This window comes from Phascolarctos cinereus, unplaced genomic scaffold (genome assembly GCF_003287225.1).
Source record: "Phascolarctos cinereus isolate Bilbo 61053 unplaced genomic scaffold, phaCin_HiC Scaffold_4;HRSCAF=312, whole genome shotgun sequence".
NCBI lineage: Eukaryota > Metazoa > Chordata > Mammalia > Diprotodontia > Phascolarctidae > Phascolarctos > Phascolarctos cinereus.
The window spans coordinates 33,651,636-33,669,558 of record NW_027555847.1 but is presented as its reverse complement, the minus strand read 5'-3'; the positions used below and the strand labels follow the sequence as shown (position 1 = coordinate 33,669,558).

The 17,923-nt window shown below is 40.4% G+C and overlaps 1 protein-coding gene across 1 annotated transcript in view; it reads left to right on the top strand.

The window, feature by feature from the left end:
* The window catches only part of TAFA4 (TAFA chemokine like family member 4), a 182,822-nt gene that overhangs the window by 148,210 nt on the left and 16,689 nt on the right, over nt 1-17,923 (top strand). The window contains exon 4 of the mRNA XM_021007570.2: nt 7,991-8,146. Within this exon, the coding sequence (XP_020863229.1) occupies nt 7,991-8,146 (156 nt within the window). The remainder of the gene's footprint in view (nt 1-7,990; nt 8,147-17,923) is intronic.

The window sequence follows — 17,923 nt, the reverse complement described above, 5'->3', positions numbered from 1 at the left end:
TACTATCATTGTTATTATTTTAAACAAAGAAATTCAACCATGCAAATGTCATAGCTTTTCAGTTTCTTCCTCTAAGTCTTTATCTGGATTCTTTTTTGTTTGTTCATTCTCATTTACTTTTCTTCTTATATGGGCAATTACGGTTACTTAGTTCTTTGATTTTTACATTTCCTCTTCTCTATCTCATTTTATTTTATTTTATTTTATTTTTTAGGAAATTGGGGTTAAGTGACTTGCCCAGGGTCACACAGCTAGTAAGTGTCAAGTGTTTGGTCTGAGGCCGGATTTGAACTCAAGTGCTTCTGACTTTAGGGCCGGTGCTCTATCCACTGTGCCATCTAGCTGCCCTCTCCTCTTCTTTGTTTTAGAAATGTCTTTCGATTTCCTTATATTTCGATGATTTTTCAATATTAATGGTTTTGTTGTATGTCATTACATTAATCTATTATTATGTAGCCAACCACCCTCTTCCACTGTTAAAAATTTAGGTTGCTTCCATTTTTTTTCCTTTTATATATAATGCTTCTGTGAGATCTTTGAACAGATAACTTTTTTCCTTTTGGTTGGTGATAACATTTCCAGGTCACATTCCAAACAATGGAACTTTTCGGTTAAAGGCTATGATTATTTTTATAGCCTTTTTAGCCCACTGTCAGATGGCTCTCTGAAAAGATTCAAGTTTGCAATTCAGCCAGCAATGAATGAGCATCCTTGTTTCTCCACATTCCTAACAGCCTTGAACTTTGTTGCCTTTATCTCTGTTTGGCCTATTTCTTAAACTACATCTTTCCCATGTATTAGTTCACATCTTATGTAACATAAACGTTAGGGGGAGGTATTTAACTTTTTCAAACACTGTCATCAAATGACTTTATTAGAGCGGGGTGAGAACAAGCAATATTGAGGGGTTTGGTCCACCGTGAAGCTAGAAATGTCATAGTCTATATTTGAAAATCCACACCCTTAATGAACCTACATGGGTTTGTAAGTGGATTGGTTAATTTCAGTTATATCATAGTCAAGAATTATACCAATATCTATTCTGTGAGCATTCAGATAAATGCTAACTTTAATGTTTCAGTACTTTTAAATTTATTATAACATACTATGTATGATCTGAGGCATTTATTTATCATTTTATTCATTGGTATACATATAAAAATGAGATTAAGATGTTCTTCATGTCAGTTAAGAATCAATCTATACAAATAGTCTTTAAAATATCATAGAAAATCTTTAGGGCAGAGCCAAGAGAGAAATGATTTGACTTCCAAGGGTTGTTGGAAGTTGGCAGCGTGAGAAATTCTAGATATTTAAAAAAATGGAGAGAGCTATCTATCACAGATGGTTTTGATGTGAGCCTATCGAAAGTTAGTGGAATGGCTCAGATACCCTTGGAATGACTTTTTTCCCCCATGTGCTGTTGAGGAACTATTTGGAGATTACCAAAGTGACAGAATCTCAGCATTGAAAGGGAACACAGGGGCCATCTCCTCTGACCATAAAACTCTCATCTATGTTATACCCAGCAAGCAGTGATCCAGTCTTTGTTGGGAGATGTCTAGTGAATGGGAACTTTGTACATACCAAGGCAGCTTCTTCTTCTTTGGAACAGCTCTAATTAATCATCAGGAAGCTTTTCCTGACCTCAAGCCTAAATCTGCCACTAGGCAACATCCCCTCTCTGTACCTAGTTCTGCCCTAGGGGGCCAAGCAGAGCAATTCTAATCCCTTTTCCAAGGATTTAACCTTTCAAGTATTCAATGACAGCTGTCCTGTTGCCTTAAGTCTTCTCTTTTCCAGGCTAAGCATCCCTATTTCTTCAACTGATCTAGAAGCCCTTCCCCATCCGGGTTGCCCATCTCTGGACTCTATTCCAAATGTAGAGCCCAGCACAAGACACCGTGCTTCAGATGTGGCCTGACAGGGTGTGATGGAACTATTGAAGAATCATATAATTTTGGAATTGGAAGGGAGCAAAGGGTCCATCTTGTCTAATCCATAAAAGAATCCTTCCTATAACAAATCTGGGCTTCCTCTGAAGCCTTCCACTTGGGGTGAAGCCTTCTATGTGCCTTCTCCCCACAGGCAGCCCATTTCACTTTAGGCCAGCTCTATCAGAAAGTTCTGGCTTTCTAAAATCTAGAATCATGCTTTGCTCTCTCTTCCTTTCCTCTTCTACCTTCTTTCTCCTGCCTTCTTGTCCCTTCCATATTAGTTTGTCACTCACCATAAATGATTATAAAGAACCATTAAAAATCACCTTAATCTTTACTTATTCCAATGGCGATCATTTTTCTTTGAGAAAGTGGTTGCAAATGGCTTCCTTCCCAGCAGAAATCTTGTTACTATAAAAAAAAATCTCAACAGAAGAAACAGCTTCTGAAGCAAACAACTTAGTTCCTTTGCAATGATATCAAGATGGCAGATTTTGAGGGAGAAAGCAGGTAGCAAGTTTTCTACTTCTTTTTTTGTCCTGGTCCCTTTTTTTTTTCGATCCAGATTCATTTCTTCCCCTTCCCCTGCTCAGCTCTTGACAGTTGCCTTGAAAGGTTGACCCAGTCACTGGTGATCTCTTTGCAGGGCTTCTTTTGTCTCATTGCCTGGGTTTTTCTGACCGCTTGAGCAGAAAATGAAAGCATTAAAATTCAATGACACTGAAGCCAGAGCTGGAAGGGATGTCAGATTCCCTTTGATTTGATTACCAGCCACCTAATCCCACTCTGACCATCTCTTGTCTAAATCAGCTTCTGCTTGATTCCGTGAAATGATTCTGTGAAGAGGGCCTCTGACTCTCTCTCCTATCTGCAATGGCCCTGGTTTCCCAGTCATGATTCCATTATTCTCTGTAGCTCTTCAGGCAAGTCTTCCATTAGCATTGCCATGGACCATAAATATATTCTTCATTGTCTTCTCTATGCCTAGGTTCTCATTGTTCTTCTCACTCAGAATGTTGACTTTTTTCTCCTCTAGATCTTCTCCTTCAAGATCTCAGTCAAGCTCCATCTTCTCCATGAAGTTTTTTCTCACTACCAAATGAGAAGTTCCTTGAAGCTAAAAATTCACGCACTCTCAGATTTAGAAGGAAGCTTAGAAGCTATCTAGTTTAGCCCATGTCCCTCAAAGAATTCTCTTTACAACAACTCAGTAGTCTCTTCAAGAAGATGTCCGAAGATGGGGAACTGATTATTCCTGGAGGCAGCCTTTATAGAATTCTATAATGGCAGGGTTGAAAGGAACCTTAGAGATTATCTAGCCCAACCCCCTTATTTTACAGTTGAGGAAACTGAGGCACAGAGAAATAGCCACTTTTTCCAAGGTCACTATGACTGAATGGTAGAATAAGATAATGACTTGCATGTTGAACTTGCAGCCAACAGGAAGAGCTGGGTTCAAACTACACCTCTGATATTTTCTGTTCAGGTCAACCTCTAATCACTCAGGATTGAAACCATTAAATCACTGTGAGGCAGCTAAATGCTGCAGTAGATAGAATGCTGGACCTCGAGTCAGGAAGACCTGAGTTCAAATCCAGCCTAAGACACTAGGTGTATGATCCTGGGCAAGTCACTTAATTCTATTTGCCCCAGTTTTCTCAGGCATAAAATGGGGATAATAGTAGAACCTTTGTTGTGAGGATAAAATGAGATGATATTTGTAAAAAGCTTTATAGACCTAGAAGTGCTATATAAAGTCTAGCTATTATTATTGTTATTATTATACTCAGCTCCTCACTCTTCCCCATCTCCATATCTAATCATTTAGCAAGTTCTATTGATTCTCCTTAATATGACATTTCTTATAAGATCCTTTTCTCTCCATTTGCCAGTTCATGACCCTAGTTCGGGCTCTTATGATTGCTCCCCTGGACTATTGTAATAATTTCCTTACTGATCTCACTCCCTCAAATGTCTCCCTTCTCCATTCTATCCACTAAACAGCTGAAAAGTGATATTATTGAAAGTTAAGTCTGGCTATGTTATCTACAACCCCCCCCCCCCATTTTAAAAAGCTCCAGTGACTTCCTATTGCATCTAGGATGAAATACCAACTTCCCTTTGTCACTTACATGCACACCACACAGCCTGGCTCCAGGTCACCTTTCCAGGTCTTTTCACTTCCTTTCTCATCATTCACTCCAGGTTTCAGCCAAATTACCCTTCTTGCTGTTTCCTTATACCTGGCAGCAGACCATCCTCCATGCTTGAAATTTTCTCTTTCCTCACACCTATCTCTTATAATCTCTAGTTTCCTTCAAATGCCACCTCTAGTTGAGAGTTTTCTTGACCATCCTCCAATGTTTTAGTGCCTTCTATCATCTTCTAATTACAAATATCATCTCATTTTAGCTTGACAACAGCCTTGGGAGGTTAATGTTATTATTATCCCCATTCTTTTATAGATGAAGAAACTGAGGTAGACAGAGGTTAAGTGACTTCTCTAGGTTCACACAGCCTGTAAGTGCATAAGGCTAGATTTGAATTTGTGTCTTCTTAATTCCAAGTGGAGTGCTCTATCCACTCTGTTTTTAATTTTTTAAATTAATTTATTTTGATTTATCAACAATCACTTCCATAAGCTTTTCAGTTTAAAATTTTTCTCCTCCTCCTTCCCCCTTCCCTCCCCAAGATGGCACACAATCTGATATAGGCTATACACACACACACACACACCCATACACACACACACATATATTTATATATATTTATTTCTTTATACATTCTTATTAAACATATTTTTCACATTAGTGATGTTTTAAGGAAGAATCAGAACCAATAGGAGGAATCACCAGAAAGAGGAAACAAAACAAAACAGAAGAAAAAAAAGAGAAAATAGTATGCTTCGATCTGCATTCAAACTCCATAGCTCTTTCTTTAGATGCGGATAACATTTTCCATCACGAGTTGCTCTACCTACTCTGCCACCTAGTTGCTGTTTAGAGAATGTCAAGGGAACTAGAGGAAAGGCTTCACCTCTACAATGGCTCCCCAGTAGTGGATTCAGGGGAGGATCTGTCAGGACAAAAGTCATACAAGCTGGATATCTATTGGTAGGTTGTAATATGCATAATTGGAGGTAGTACCCACACTGAAGAGATCACTGATCTGTTCAATTATCTCAATTTTCCTAGTTCCTAGGCAAAAATACATAAGATGATCTTTCCTATAATTCCCCAACACAATACTCAAGGCTTGGACTAGATGATTTCAAATTCCCTTCTAGACCCATGAGACTTTGTTCTTATGGCCCTAGTTAGAACACTTGGTTGCCTGAAGTAAGCTGACTCCAAGAAATAACAATTTGTAGGAGCATTGATTTAGCACATGAGTACCAAAGAAAAAAATGTGCATAGCTATCTTGTAAAAGGTCAGACCCGAGTTCAAATCCTAACTCAGATACTTAAAAGCCATGTGACCTTGGGCAAATCATTCAACCTTTTTCTCCCTCAGTTTCTTCATGTGTAAAATGGGATTAATAATAGCATCCATGGTTGTTTTGAGGATCAAATATGATAATATATGTAAAATGCCTATAAACCTTAAACTACTATATTATGACAATTTTTATAGCTCATGTTAATATGTTTCCTTCTTCACAAAAATGGATGTGTTCATCTTGGAGGGGGAAAGAAGTATCAGGATTATTATTTCCATTTTATAAATGGGGAAACTGAGCTTCTGAGAGGGTCAGTGATTTGATTAAATTTGTCCAGTGAGGAAGTATATGAGATGGCTTCTAACTCGTCTCTTCATATATGATACTTTTTCTATAAGCCCCCAAAGGGATACAAATAACTTCCAGTACAGGCAGTTGATTGCTTGGCTCAAGCATTACCTTTTTCATGAAGCCTTCCCTGATTGCCGCAGATGCTAACACTTTACCCCATTCTACCTCCAAATAATTTTGTATTTAGTTTGTATAATTGTCAATTTTGAGAATTGACCTGGCACTTACCGGGGCATACACATAGTAGTTTCCCTGATAGACTACAAGCCTTTTGAGGGTGAGGACTGCTGAATTTTTGTCTCTGTAGTCTCAGGGCCTAGCGTAGTGGCTGGCACTTAGTAGGTGCTTAGTGAATGCTTTTTGATTGCTCTATTGATTGATTGATTGATTGCAGCCAAATTTCCATTAGGCCACAACTCTGCCAGTTCAAGTTACTAAGCTGGTTTTCTGACTGTGTCTATACCTGTTTTTCCAAATAGATGGATTGATTATTAACAGGCTGTAGAATCATGGAATCCCAGGGTGTTGCATCTGGAACGGACTTTAGTGACCACACAGCCCAGCCCTCTCATTTTCTTGATGAAGAAGCTGAGAATAGGATGCTCACAGTTGAAATAGAAAATTCCCTTTGAGTTTTCAGATGAGACACATTAATAGCCCATTTGATAGCATTTTTCTTTATACTTTAAAAATTAGTGGCCTTTCTGAAGAGCTTTTTGTCTATTACAAGAACTCATTAGAGCATATTTCTCCCATTTTGTGTTACAGGCACAGAGATAACTCTCCCTTCATTTGCTGACCCTCTCGTGTCATTTAGTAATCTAATTACAGCCTAATGGCCAACAGGGAGGGCATTTCCCGACAGATAATTGAGGAGTTAATTCATCTTGGCCTCTCTACACAGCTAGTCACCAGTTGCCAGAAAATGCCTGACCTCTAGGTCATTCTTGCTATTATGAACCTAATCGAGCATTTCCCCCCATTTTTATGCCTGTTGACACAAACTCTGTGATTTTGTGGCCAATGTTTTTTTTTTTTTAAATGATGAACTTGGCCTTTACATTTTGTAAATGTATTCAAGCTATTGGTAAGCAGTGGGAAATCAGAATCACTCAATCACAGGATCTCAGAGTTGGAGGACATCTCAGTGGTCATCTAGTATAACCCGTACTTAATGGAAAATCCCCTTGGTAATTTACTCAAGGAGTGTTCATCCAACATTTTCTTGAAGACCTCCAGTGAGGGGCAAACCCCCTACCTTCCAGGACATCTCTCATTTTTAAGAAGTCTTTCCTGATATCAAATCTAGCTTTTGCATAGCACTTTAAGGTTTGCAAAGTGTTTTAGAAATACTATTTCATTTGATCCTCACCATGACCCTGGGAGGTAGGTACTGTTACTATCTCCATTGTACAGGTGAAGAAATTGAGACAGTCAGAGGTTAAGTGATTTGCTCAGGGTCACACAGCTTGTAAGTATCCTGAGGCAGGATTTGAACTCAAGTCTTCTTGTCTCCATTTCTACTCCACTAACTAGTTGGTACAAATGGATCAAAGGGAATGAAATGGCTGGACATCTCACTATTTGACTCCTAACAAGTTGCACCCATTGTTTTCTGGATGTTCAGCCCTCTGGGCCATGTGGAATAAGTCATATCAGCTGATCATCATATTCTGCCCAATGAAAAACCCTGAGAGACAGCTTCTGGTTAATTAATAATCAATTTATTAATTAGGCTAGCTGGCAATTAGTAAATTGATGGTCAGTGGTTTCTCTCGGTAACCAAAGACAACCCATGGAGATTCTAAAAGCTTTATATACTTTTTGAAAGGGAATGACTCTGACAAGTGGAAGTTAACCCTGATTGGTGGACATTTAATGAGGAGGTGGGCTACAAGTCTTCAGCTCCTCCTGCTGAGAGTGTGGCTTGATCATAAGACTCAGTCATGACCAGCAATCTGTCCAGGGGAATCCATCTCCCTCCAGACTACTCTGGTTGGTTTTCTCCTTCTCCAGGGTTACACAGCCAATATAAGTCAATGATAGGACTTGAACCCAGGTCTTCCTGACTCTAAGGGCTGGCTCTCTATCTACCATGCCATACTACATCTTAGTAAACATGGCTTTGCTGTATTAAAAAAAAAGAAAAGAAAGAAAGAACTTGGGTACTGCAAATGGTGACATAGCCTTGTTGTTGGCTGTTGTGAGGCTAAATGACTTTGTGAGGCTAAATGCTCAATGTTTTTGTCTATGCCCATCTCAGGGCACCACCAGGTCAAGCAAGGGACATGTGAAGTGGTCGCTGTGCACCGTTGCTGCAATAAGAACAGAATTGAGGAGCGATCCCAGACTGTCAAGTGCTCGTGCTTCCCAGGGCAGGTGGCTGGTACCACCAGGGCTCAGCCTTCCTGTGTTGAAGGTAAGCCATCTCCAATTGATGCCACTAAGATCTCAGTGAGACTGGAAGAACTTAACCTCCTTCCCCTATTTGTTGACTTTTTGCTGCGCGGGCTGTGTAATCTTTTCTTAGTCACTGTTTGTCGGTGGTGATGAATACATCACGGCATAATTAAGTCTCTTAATATATGTAGTGATGCATCTCATGTCTTTGCAGGCAGTGTTTGTGGCTTGTGCATTCTTTCTCAGGCTAGGGTACTTAGGAGACAAATCACCAACCAGCCTTAAGACGTCTGGTTGTACACAGCACAAAACCATTTGGTAATTAGATTATCATTTAGGTTTAGACAGACGGTATGGTGTAGAGGCCAGGGCTGGACTTAGAAGCAGGAAGCCCTGGCTGTGAATCTCATCTGACCTATTAACTATGTGACACTGACAAATCACTTACATCTCTTTCTGCCTTAGTTTCCTGACCTGTAGAATGAGGGGATTGAACCTGATGAATGAATGAATAGAAAACATTGATTAAATGCTGTCTTTGTCAAACACTGGTGTTGAGCACCAGGGTTGCAAATACAAATGGGATCATAGATCTAGTTGTGGGAGGGGCTTCAGAGACCATCTAATCTGATCTCTTCATTTTACAGATGAGGAAACTGAGGCTCAGGGAGTGAATTGCCCAAGAACACATGGGCAGTAAGTGTCAGGAGTAGGATTTGAATCCATGTCTTTTGACTGCAAAGTTCTGGAGCTGAAAGGGTTGAACCCTCCAGGGCATTATCTCTGGTGTGGGCAGTAAGGCTAAGATCTCCTAAATTTGTTGTATGAATGATCCTACTGGGAGGAAGTACTGTTGGGCTATTTGTCCCAGCAGTGTGGTGTGGACCTGTGGTCAGAATGGGGTTTGGATCCTGATTCTTCTACTTACTAAACTATGTGGCCTTGGGCAAGTCACCTCCTCTCTAAATCTCAGTGTCCCCTCCTGATCTAAATCTAGGTGATGTGCCACAATTCAGAGGTCAGCGATTAAAAAACAACACATCTATGTAACTCCAGAGACTAGTAGTAGCAAGAAACTGCCTGGGAAAGTCAAGGACTGTGGACCTGCCAATCTGACGGTACTTAAAATATCTCAGGCTCATTTTTGAGGTGAGAATAAGGAGAATAAACTGGCAAGAATTGGTAAGAAAACAGGGCCCTCGGCATAAAACAGGGAGCACAAGCTTGCTTTCTGTCAGGGTTATGAAGGAGGGGAACTTGCTAGTGAGGCTGTGTGATCACAATGACGAAAGAATCTGCCCAATTCCAAAAACATCCGAGTGGATTTAAACATGCTGAGAAGAATTCAGTGTGACTGGCCACTCTCTAAGGGACGGGCAGGGCTTCCTGACTGCAGGCCCAGCTCTCCATCTGATGCACTAGTATTTATGCAGTGCTCTCTCAATATCATCTCATTTTACCCTTGTGACAATTGTGGGAGTGAGGTGCTCCAAGTATTGTTACCCCATTTTATAGATGCGGCAGCGAGGTGGCTCAGTGGATAGAGTGCTGGGCCTGGAGTCAGGAAGACCTGAGTCCAAGCTTGACTTCAGATACTTACTAGCTGTGTGACCCTGGACAAGTCACTCAACCCTCTTTGCCTCAGTTTCCTCATCTGTAAAATGAGCTGGAGAAAGAAATGGCGAAACAAAAAAATGTATCTTTGCCAGGAAAATCCCAAATGGGGTCACAAAGAGTTGGACACTACTGAAACCACCACCACCACCACCATGACAGCAAAATAGATGAGGATACTAAATCTCCAAGAGCCTTGCCCTTGAGGGGTGTATTATCATCCTTATATCTTTATCCTAGGTAGCTAGGTGGGTAAAGCACTGGACATGGAATCAGGAAGATCTGAGTGCAAATCCTGCCTCAGACACTTAATAGCTGTGTGACCCTGGGCAGGTCACTTAATCTCTGTTTGCTTCAGTTTCCTTATTTGGAAAATGGGAATGATATTAGAACCTACCTTACAGGGTTGTTGTGAAGATCAAATAAGACAGTATTTGTAAAGTGCTGAGCACAATGCCTGGTACATTTTTTGTTCAGGTTTTTCATTCCTTGTGACCCCATTTGGGGTTTTCTTAGTAAAGATACTGGAATAATTTGTCATTTCCTTTTCCAGCTCATTTTTACAGATGGGGAAACTGAGGTGAACAGGGTTAAGTGACTTGCCCAGAGTCACACAGTGAGGCCAGATTTGAGTTGAGGTCCTCCTGACTCTAGGCCTGGCTTTTTGCCCATTGTGCCACCTAGCCACCCCTCTCCTGGCACATAGTACACACATAATAAATGCTTGTCCGCCTCATTTTAGAGATGAAGAAATTGAGGTGAAGTGGCTTCCTCTGAGACTCATAGTTGGTAAATAGAAGAGCTGATTGTTGAACTGAAGTTTCCTGATTTGAAATTCAGGGCTGTCTCCACTCCAAAAGGTACACAAGTTTTAGAGGCAAACAGTGAAAGTTAATCGCAGATTAACTGTGGTACATCTGTAGGCAGGAAGATATGGGTTCAAGTCCTGCCTCTGACACCTATTAACTGTGTGACCCTGGGGAAGATACTCTAACTCTCAGTTTCCATTTCTTTCTCTGTAAAATGGACAGAGCAGAACCTACCCCCACAGGTTAGAATGAGATTCAAAGGTGATGTCGAGCCTGAAGCACTTTGTAGACTTTCAAGCACTAGATAAATACCAGTGACTTGTGAGCCTTCCTTCACTCTCTTACCAGAACACTATTGCTCCTGGCTTAGCCACTGGCCTCCTGGCCTGGGCAACTTCCTTCAGGGATTTTAGCTCTCTCTGCTCAGTCATTTATCCCATAATAATTATGCAGGGCTGTGCCATTATCAGATATGCAGGAGATTTATTCTTCACTAGATAGAGACATCCTTATCTTATTTGTCAATAAGAATGGGAAAGATCTAAAGTAAAGAGGATTCTTTTGGAATTTACATTTAAATTAAAACAAGGGCCCCTAAAAATGGTGCAGAGGAGAAGTAATTAATATCCACATGAAAATCAGTGCCTCCTTACACATTTTGGTTAATCCACAAGGAAGGTTCTTATCTAATGTTTCCCTTGCTTTTCTCACAAAATCACGACTTCTTTAAAGTTAAACAGCAGGAATCCCAGCTGCTGGCTTTGTTTTTTCTTCCCCTTGTGGGGTATGATAGCCTTGTAGAATATCCACAGGTCCTGGACATAAGCATTTGCTGAGGCTCAGCTGCTACCTTGGGGAACTTTCTGGGGGAAAAGATCATTTTCTTTGGGCTATCAGGACCTGTGCTAATTTGAGAAGATTTTGATTTGGGAGAATATTTCTAATTTAGAAACACACATCAAAAATAACTGCAGTTTCTGAAAATCCTGTGTCCCTCCCTGCCTCTCCCCCACCCTCATCACATACCTTAAATGTTTCATTTTTTCAGTCCTCATCCTTCTTGACAATTTTTTCCAAATGTGGTCCCTTTGATCACTCCCCCTTTGTGGATTTTCTCTCCATTCTGGGCTTCAGAAGCACTAACTCTCCTGCTCCAAGGGAGACAAACAACATACAAAATAGAAAGAGAGATGCATTGGAAGCAGGGGCTTGGGTGTAGAATGTAAGCTCCCTGCAAATAGAGGGAGGATTTAAAAAAAAATTGTCCGCAGTGCCTAGCACAATGCTTGGAACACGGTAGGTACTTAACAAATGCTTGTCAATTGATTAATTCCAGGTCTATCAGTTACTCTCTATGTAACCTTGGACAAATCATAGTCTCTCTGGACCTCAGTTTCCCCATCTGTAAAATGAGAGACTGGAGTAAATAATTTCTGAGGTCCTTTCCAAATCAAAGTCTGCACTTCTGACTGTTCCATTGTTGACTTCACATAATGGTCCCGACCCTTGAAAGTGAGTGCTTCCCAAGTCTCTTTCCTCAAGCACTCCCTTTCCCTCCCCTCCTCTTCTCTCTGTCTCCCTCCCCTCCACTCTCCCCTGACAATCTCATCCACCCCCAAGGCTTTAACTCTTGATTCTCTGCAGATGGTCCTTGAATCTGATTCTTCAGGCCTGGCTTTTCTCTCAAACTCCGGATCTATATCCTTAATTATCTACAGAACATCTCTACCTGGCACCTAATGCCTTCTTCACCTCATCATGTTTGAAGCAAATCAATTCTAGGATCATACAAAGATCTCTAGAGCTGGAAGAAAACCTAGATTTCATGTAGTTCCACCCCACCACCCCTATTTATAGACAAGAAAACTGAGACCCAGAGGAGTTTAGTGACTTATTCAGATTCACAGGGGAAGTAAATAGTAGAGAGAATCTTTCTTGGTAAGCCCATATCTTCTTTTAACTTCACTATTTTTGCTAATGGCATAAACATGTATCCAGGTGCCTGTGTTTTAAACTGATGTTTTCTCTGACACTTCCCTCACTTTTTATACCCGATCAATGAACAAATCCCATCAATTCTATCTTCATAAGACTCACATCTGTCCCTCTATTTCAGCTGCTCCTGCCCTACCCAAGCCCTCATTACCACTTACCTTGATGGTTTCAATAGCTTCCTAGTAGGTCTTCTGACTTCCACTGTATTCCTACTCCAATCTGTGCTCAGAGTGCTTCTGGACTAGTCTTCCTTACAGAAGATTTGTGCATATTTTTGTTGCTCAGTTGGTTTTCAGTCATGTCTGATTCTTTGTGATCCTATTTGGGAATTTCTTGGCAAAGATATTGAAGTGGTTTGCCATTTCCTTTTCCAGCTCTTTTTACAGATGAGGAAATTGAGGCAAATAGGGGTAAATGACTTGCCCAGGGTCATACAGCTGGTAAGTGTCTGAGGCTAGATTTGAACTCAGGAAGATGACACTTCTTGACTCTGGACCCAGCACTCTATCCACTATGCCACCTTGCTGTCCATTTTATTCCATTGCTCAACATTCTTCAGTGAATCCCTATAGTCTACTAAGTTAAATATGAACTTTTTGGCCTGACATTTGGGACCCTCCAAGAATTTGGCATTCTATGTTTTCACCCTTCTCTTGGACTCTTCCATCTAGCTAAACTGGAAACCTTCACTTGTGTGTCCCAATGACAACTCCAAATCAACATGTCCCCCCCAAACCTGCTTCTCTTCCTGATCTCACTGTTTCTTACAGTGGCACCAACCTTCACCCTGCTCCTCACGTATGCAAACTTGGGGTTTTCTTTGACCTTTCTTTCTTCATCACCTCTCATAGCCAACCAGTGGACTGCAATATCTCTCACCTTTATCTATACCTTCCAAATCCCATAGTTACCACCCTACTATAAAAATCTTATAACCAACTTGGACTCTTGCCCTAGCTTCTTTCCTTTTCTTCCCACCTCTACATACTCCTTGTTTTAATCCATACTGCACATCACTGTCAGAATAATCTTTCTAACATACAAACCTGGTGACATCACTCCTCTGTGCTCAAAAGTCTTCACTTGCTCCCTATTGCCTCCCTACTTGCTTTGATTGCATTTGCAGTCAAGACTTTTCACTGTCATGTGAACCCCAATATTTCCAAAGTACTCCCCTCCATATAGTCTATGCTCCAGCTAAACTAGGCTATGCTCTATCTCCACAGCATTATCACAGCTTTTCTGTCTTTCCTCACCTCATTCCCTGTGTCTACAACACCCTCCTTCTCCACTGGATTCACACTTCAACTTTAAAGACCAACTCAAGAGTCCCATTTCCACAAAGTTTTCTGTGATCTTCCCAGTCAGGATTATCTACTCCTTGGATCTCACCTACAACTTTGTTTTGTAATTCTCTAGTTCATAAATCATATAATATTGTGTATTATTGGTTTCTGTGTATGTGTTGTATCCCTTACTAGGCTGTAAGTAAGCTCCGTGAGTGCAGGACACATGAGCTCAGGGGTTGTATCTTACCTAAAATGTCATAACTCCCTCAGAGACTAATACGGTTCTCCACACACAGCAGGGAATGAATGAACATCTGTTCAGTTTGATTGGCTGTCAAAGAATATGACATTGATCCTATTCTTTGTGACGGGAAATGGCACTGTAGACATTTATTAAAATATGAGTCTACATAGATGACACTGAATGTCCTTCTTGATAAAATGAAATAACTACTGGATGCAAAATAAGCTTGATTCATTTTCTCAAAGTGAGTGCTTAATGAAATATGTTGTCTTTTGTTATGAATACTCGAGTTGTTTTTAAGAACAGATTAATAAAGCAGTTCATGGATGTAAGATCTGTAGGGTTTTTTTTTAAAAGCATATTTTTTCTTTCCAATGATAACCAGTTTTTATATTCTGGGGAGTTTTTGGATGCATCTTAGTTAAGAATGTAGTTTACTGTCTGTAGCAAGGACAATTTGTTGTGGCCTTGTCAAATTTACAGAGGAACTAAGGTTTGGTCAGTATCTCTTTAGAACTCATTCTTAATTGTCAAAATTGATAGTTTTTCTCAATCCAGATAGGTGGCACAGTGGATAGAGCACTGGCCCTGAAGTCAGGAGGACCTGAGTTCAATTCTGGCCTCAGACATTTATTAGCTATGTGGCTTTGGGCAAGTCACTTAGCCCCGTTTGCCTCAGTTTCCTCATGTGTAAAATGAGCTGGAGAAGGAAATGGCAAACCGCTCTAGTATCTTTTCCAAGAAAACCCCAAATGGGGTCATGAAGAGTTGCATGTGACTGAAACAACTAAGCACCTGTCAATCGTCATTCTTCTTGACTTCAGCATTTGACACCATTGACTACACTTTCACTCTGGAGAGCTTTTACTTTTGGGGTTTTTGTGACATTGCTCTTTCTTGATTCTCCTCCTGCCTGCCTGACTATTCTTTAGTGTCATTTGCTAATGTACCATCAGTATCATACCCCTGTCTGTGAGTGTTGCATCAAAGCTCTTTCATAGGCCTTCATCCCTCTGTACATGTTCTCTTTTGATGATCTCATCTGCTCACGCGAATTTAACGATTATTTCATAGCTGATGCCTCCCATATCTATATTACCTGGCCTAGTCTCTCTCCTGAGTTCCAGTCTCCTATCACCAAAGGCCTTTTGGTTAACCTGAGGGTGTCTCAAGCTCAAGATTAAAACGGAATTGATTATCTTTCCCTCACAAATGAATAACATTTCTAGACTTTGATATTTATGCCAAGAACATCACCATCCTTCTAGTCACCAAGTCCATATCTCAAAGTCCTTCCTGAAGTATGCTATCTAAGAAGGAATACAATATTCCACATATACTTTGACCAGGCCTTCATAGCGTTGGACATGGTTAGCTCTCAGTGCAGCCAAGAATGAATTAGTTTTTTTATTTGCCACATTAAAGTGTTCAGATGTTAGAAGTTTTCTAGCCAACCTCTTCATTTTACAAATGAAGACTCTGAGACCCAAAGAAATAAAAGATGACTTGCCCAACAGCGTCTTTTGTTGCTATTTTTGTTCAATTGTTTTCAGTTATGTCTGACTCTTTGTGATCCCATTTGGGATTTTCTTGGCAAAGATACTGGAGTGGTTTTCTGTTTCCTTCTCCAGCCCATTTTACAGATGAGGAAATTGAGGCAAACAGGGTTAAGTGACATGCATAGGGCCATATAGCTACTAAGTGCTTGAGGCCAGATTTGAACTCAGTTCTTCCTGAGTCTAGGTCCTGGCACTCTATCCACGGTACCACCTAGCTGCCCAACATCTCCAAGATTGTACAAAGCACAGACAGGATATGAACTCAGGTAATCTGTACTATGGTGTTTCTGTTTTCTCATTTTGAGATCTCCTGCTTACAGATCCTTTATTAGATGAACTGAAGTCTGGACATGTTCCTCCCATCTTGTACTTGTGAAACTGATGTTTTGAATGTAAGCATATGAATGTAAGCACTGAATCTCCTCCTCCCAATTCAACTTCATCTTTATTTCACTCATTGTTTTAGCTCGAGCCGTTTTTGGATCCTCACTCTGCATTATCTCCATTTTTGCCTCATTGGAGTAGGACTGGAAGGCCATATTTTCTTTCTTTTTTTAGCCATTATGAAAAAAAAATATTCTTACTTTTTTTTTTCACACGTTCTCCTTTTTTATTCTCCTAATAACTCGGTGAGGATCCAGCTTCTCATTTTATTGGTAGGGGAGTCATGCTGAATGATGTATTTGAGGCCTTACAGCTGGGAAATATCAGAGGAGAAATTTGAACACGTATCTTCCAAGATCCCAGGCTCACACCATATCCATTACATCACACTGTTTCCCTTTCTTGTCTTATAATCATACGTAATGTAAGGCAGGTAGGTGGTGCCATAGTGCATAGAGTCTTGGCATGGGGTGAAGAAGACTCATTTTTCTGGGTTCAAATCTGGCCTTAAACACTTACTAGCTGTGTGACCTTGGGCAAGTCACTTCATTTCCTTTGTCTCAGTTTCCTCATCTATAAAATAATCTGGAGAAGGAAATGAGAAACCACTCCAGTATCTTTGCCAAGAAAATCCCAAATGGGCTTATGAAGAGTTGGACATGACTGGAAAACAACTGAAAAAAATGTAATGTAACTTGCAGAACTTTCCCCTACTTGCCTCTACAGTTAATAAATAGCTCAGTAGGTAAAACTTGGAATAACTGTGGTCCAGGCAAAAATAACAAAACAGAAAATACATTAACACGTGGGGAGGTATTCCTGTACTAATTTCTGTTTCCATGGGAAATATATGCCATTTAGATATCACTTAATTTTCTTGTCTGTATTTTCAGTGTAAAAAGGTAATTTTTAGTTAAGCCCTAACACTATGTAAATACAATTAAGCTAAATCAACATTTGAGAAACTAAATCTCCAGATGTGAGCCTGTTCTTACTTAGGCTAATTTAAAAGTATAACAGCCCAAGTACCCCAAGTAATACATTTTTTTCCTTAACGGGGTATATATTTGGAACAAGGGATATAGAACACTGCACAACAATGAGGAGTGGAAGTGGACCAGACCAAGGCCTATTAATATTTTACATGGAAAATAATAGCCAAAGATGCCACACCAAGGACCAGACTCTCCACAAGTTATGTAGAATTCATGGGTTTTTTGGAATCTGAGGCTTGTAAATGAGGAAGTTCATTACAATGTGGCAGCACGGGTTACCAATGAAGGCATACTCCTTCCATGCCCCGAATTTTTATGTTAAGCAGCTGTAGTGACTTTATAAAATTAAGAACCCTTTTATGGTTAACAAAGGCATTTTTAGAATAGAAACTAATAGATGTTCTCATTTGAAGCACTGTGCAGTATTTCAGAAAAGGAAAGAAAAATACATCTCCTATGCATTCATTTTCCTGTAGAGTGTGTTAAGGAGCCATATGTTAACATCCATGGCCATTAGAAAAGATTTCTGCTTCTGGTTCTTTGCCTCAGCTCATAGCCCTGCCCTGACCCGCATAGCTTAAACTTCTGAACTATCAAATCACTTTCTTTGCTGAAAAGATCAAATATCCAATTCCTGCTCCAACAGGAAGTTCAAGATCCAGCTCTTCACTTACAAGAAACATTTATTCTGCCTGTGCTTGTGGTCCTTCTTAGGTCTCTATCTCTCCATGGCAGCTAGGTGGTGCAGTAAAGAGCCCTGGGCTTGGAATCAGAAGGGCTCATCTTCATGAGTTCAAATCTAGCCTCAGATATTTACTTGCTGTGTGACCCTGGGCAAGTTACTCCAACCCTGTTTGCCTCTGTTTCTCATCTCTAAAATGAGCTAGAGAGAAGGAAATGGCAAACC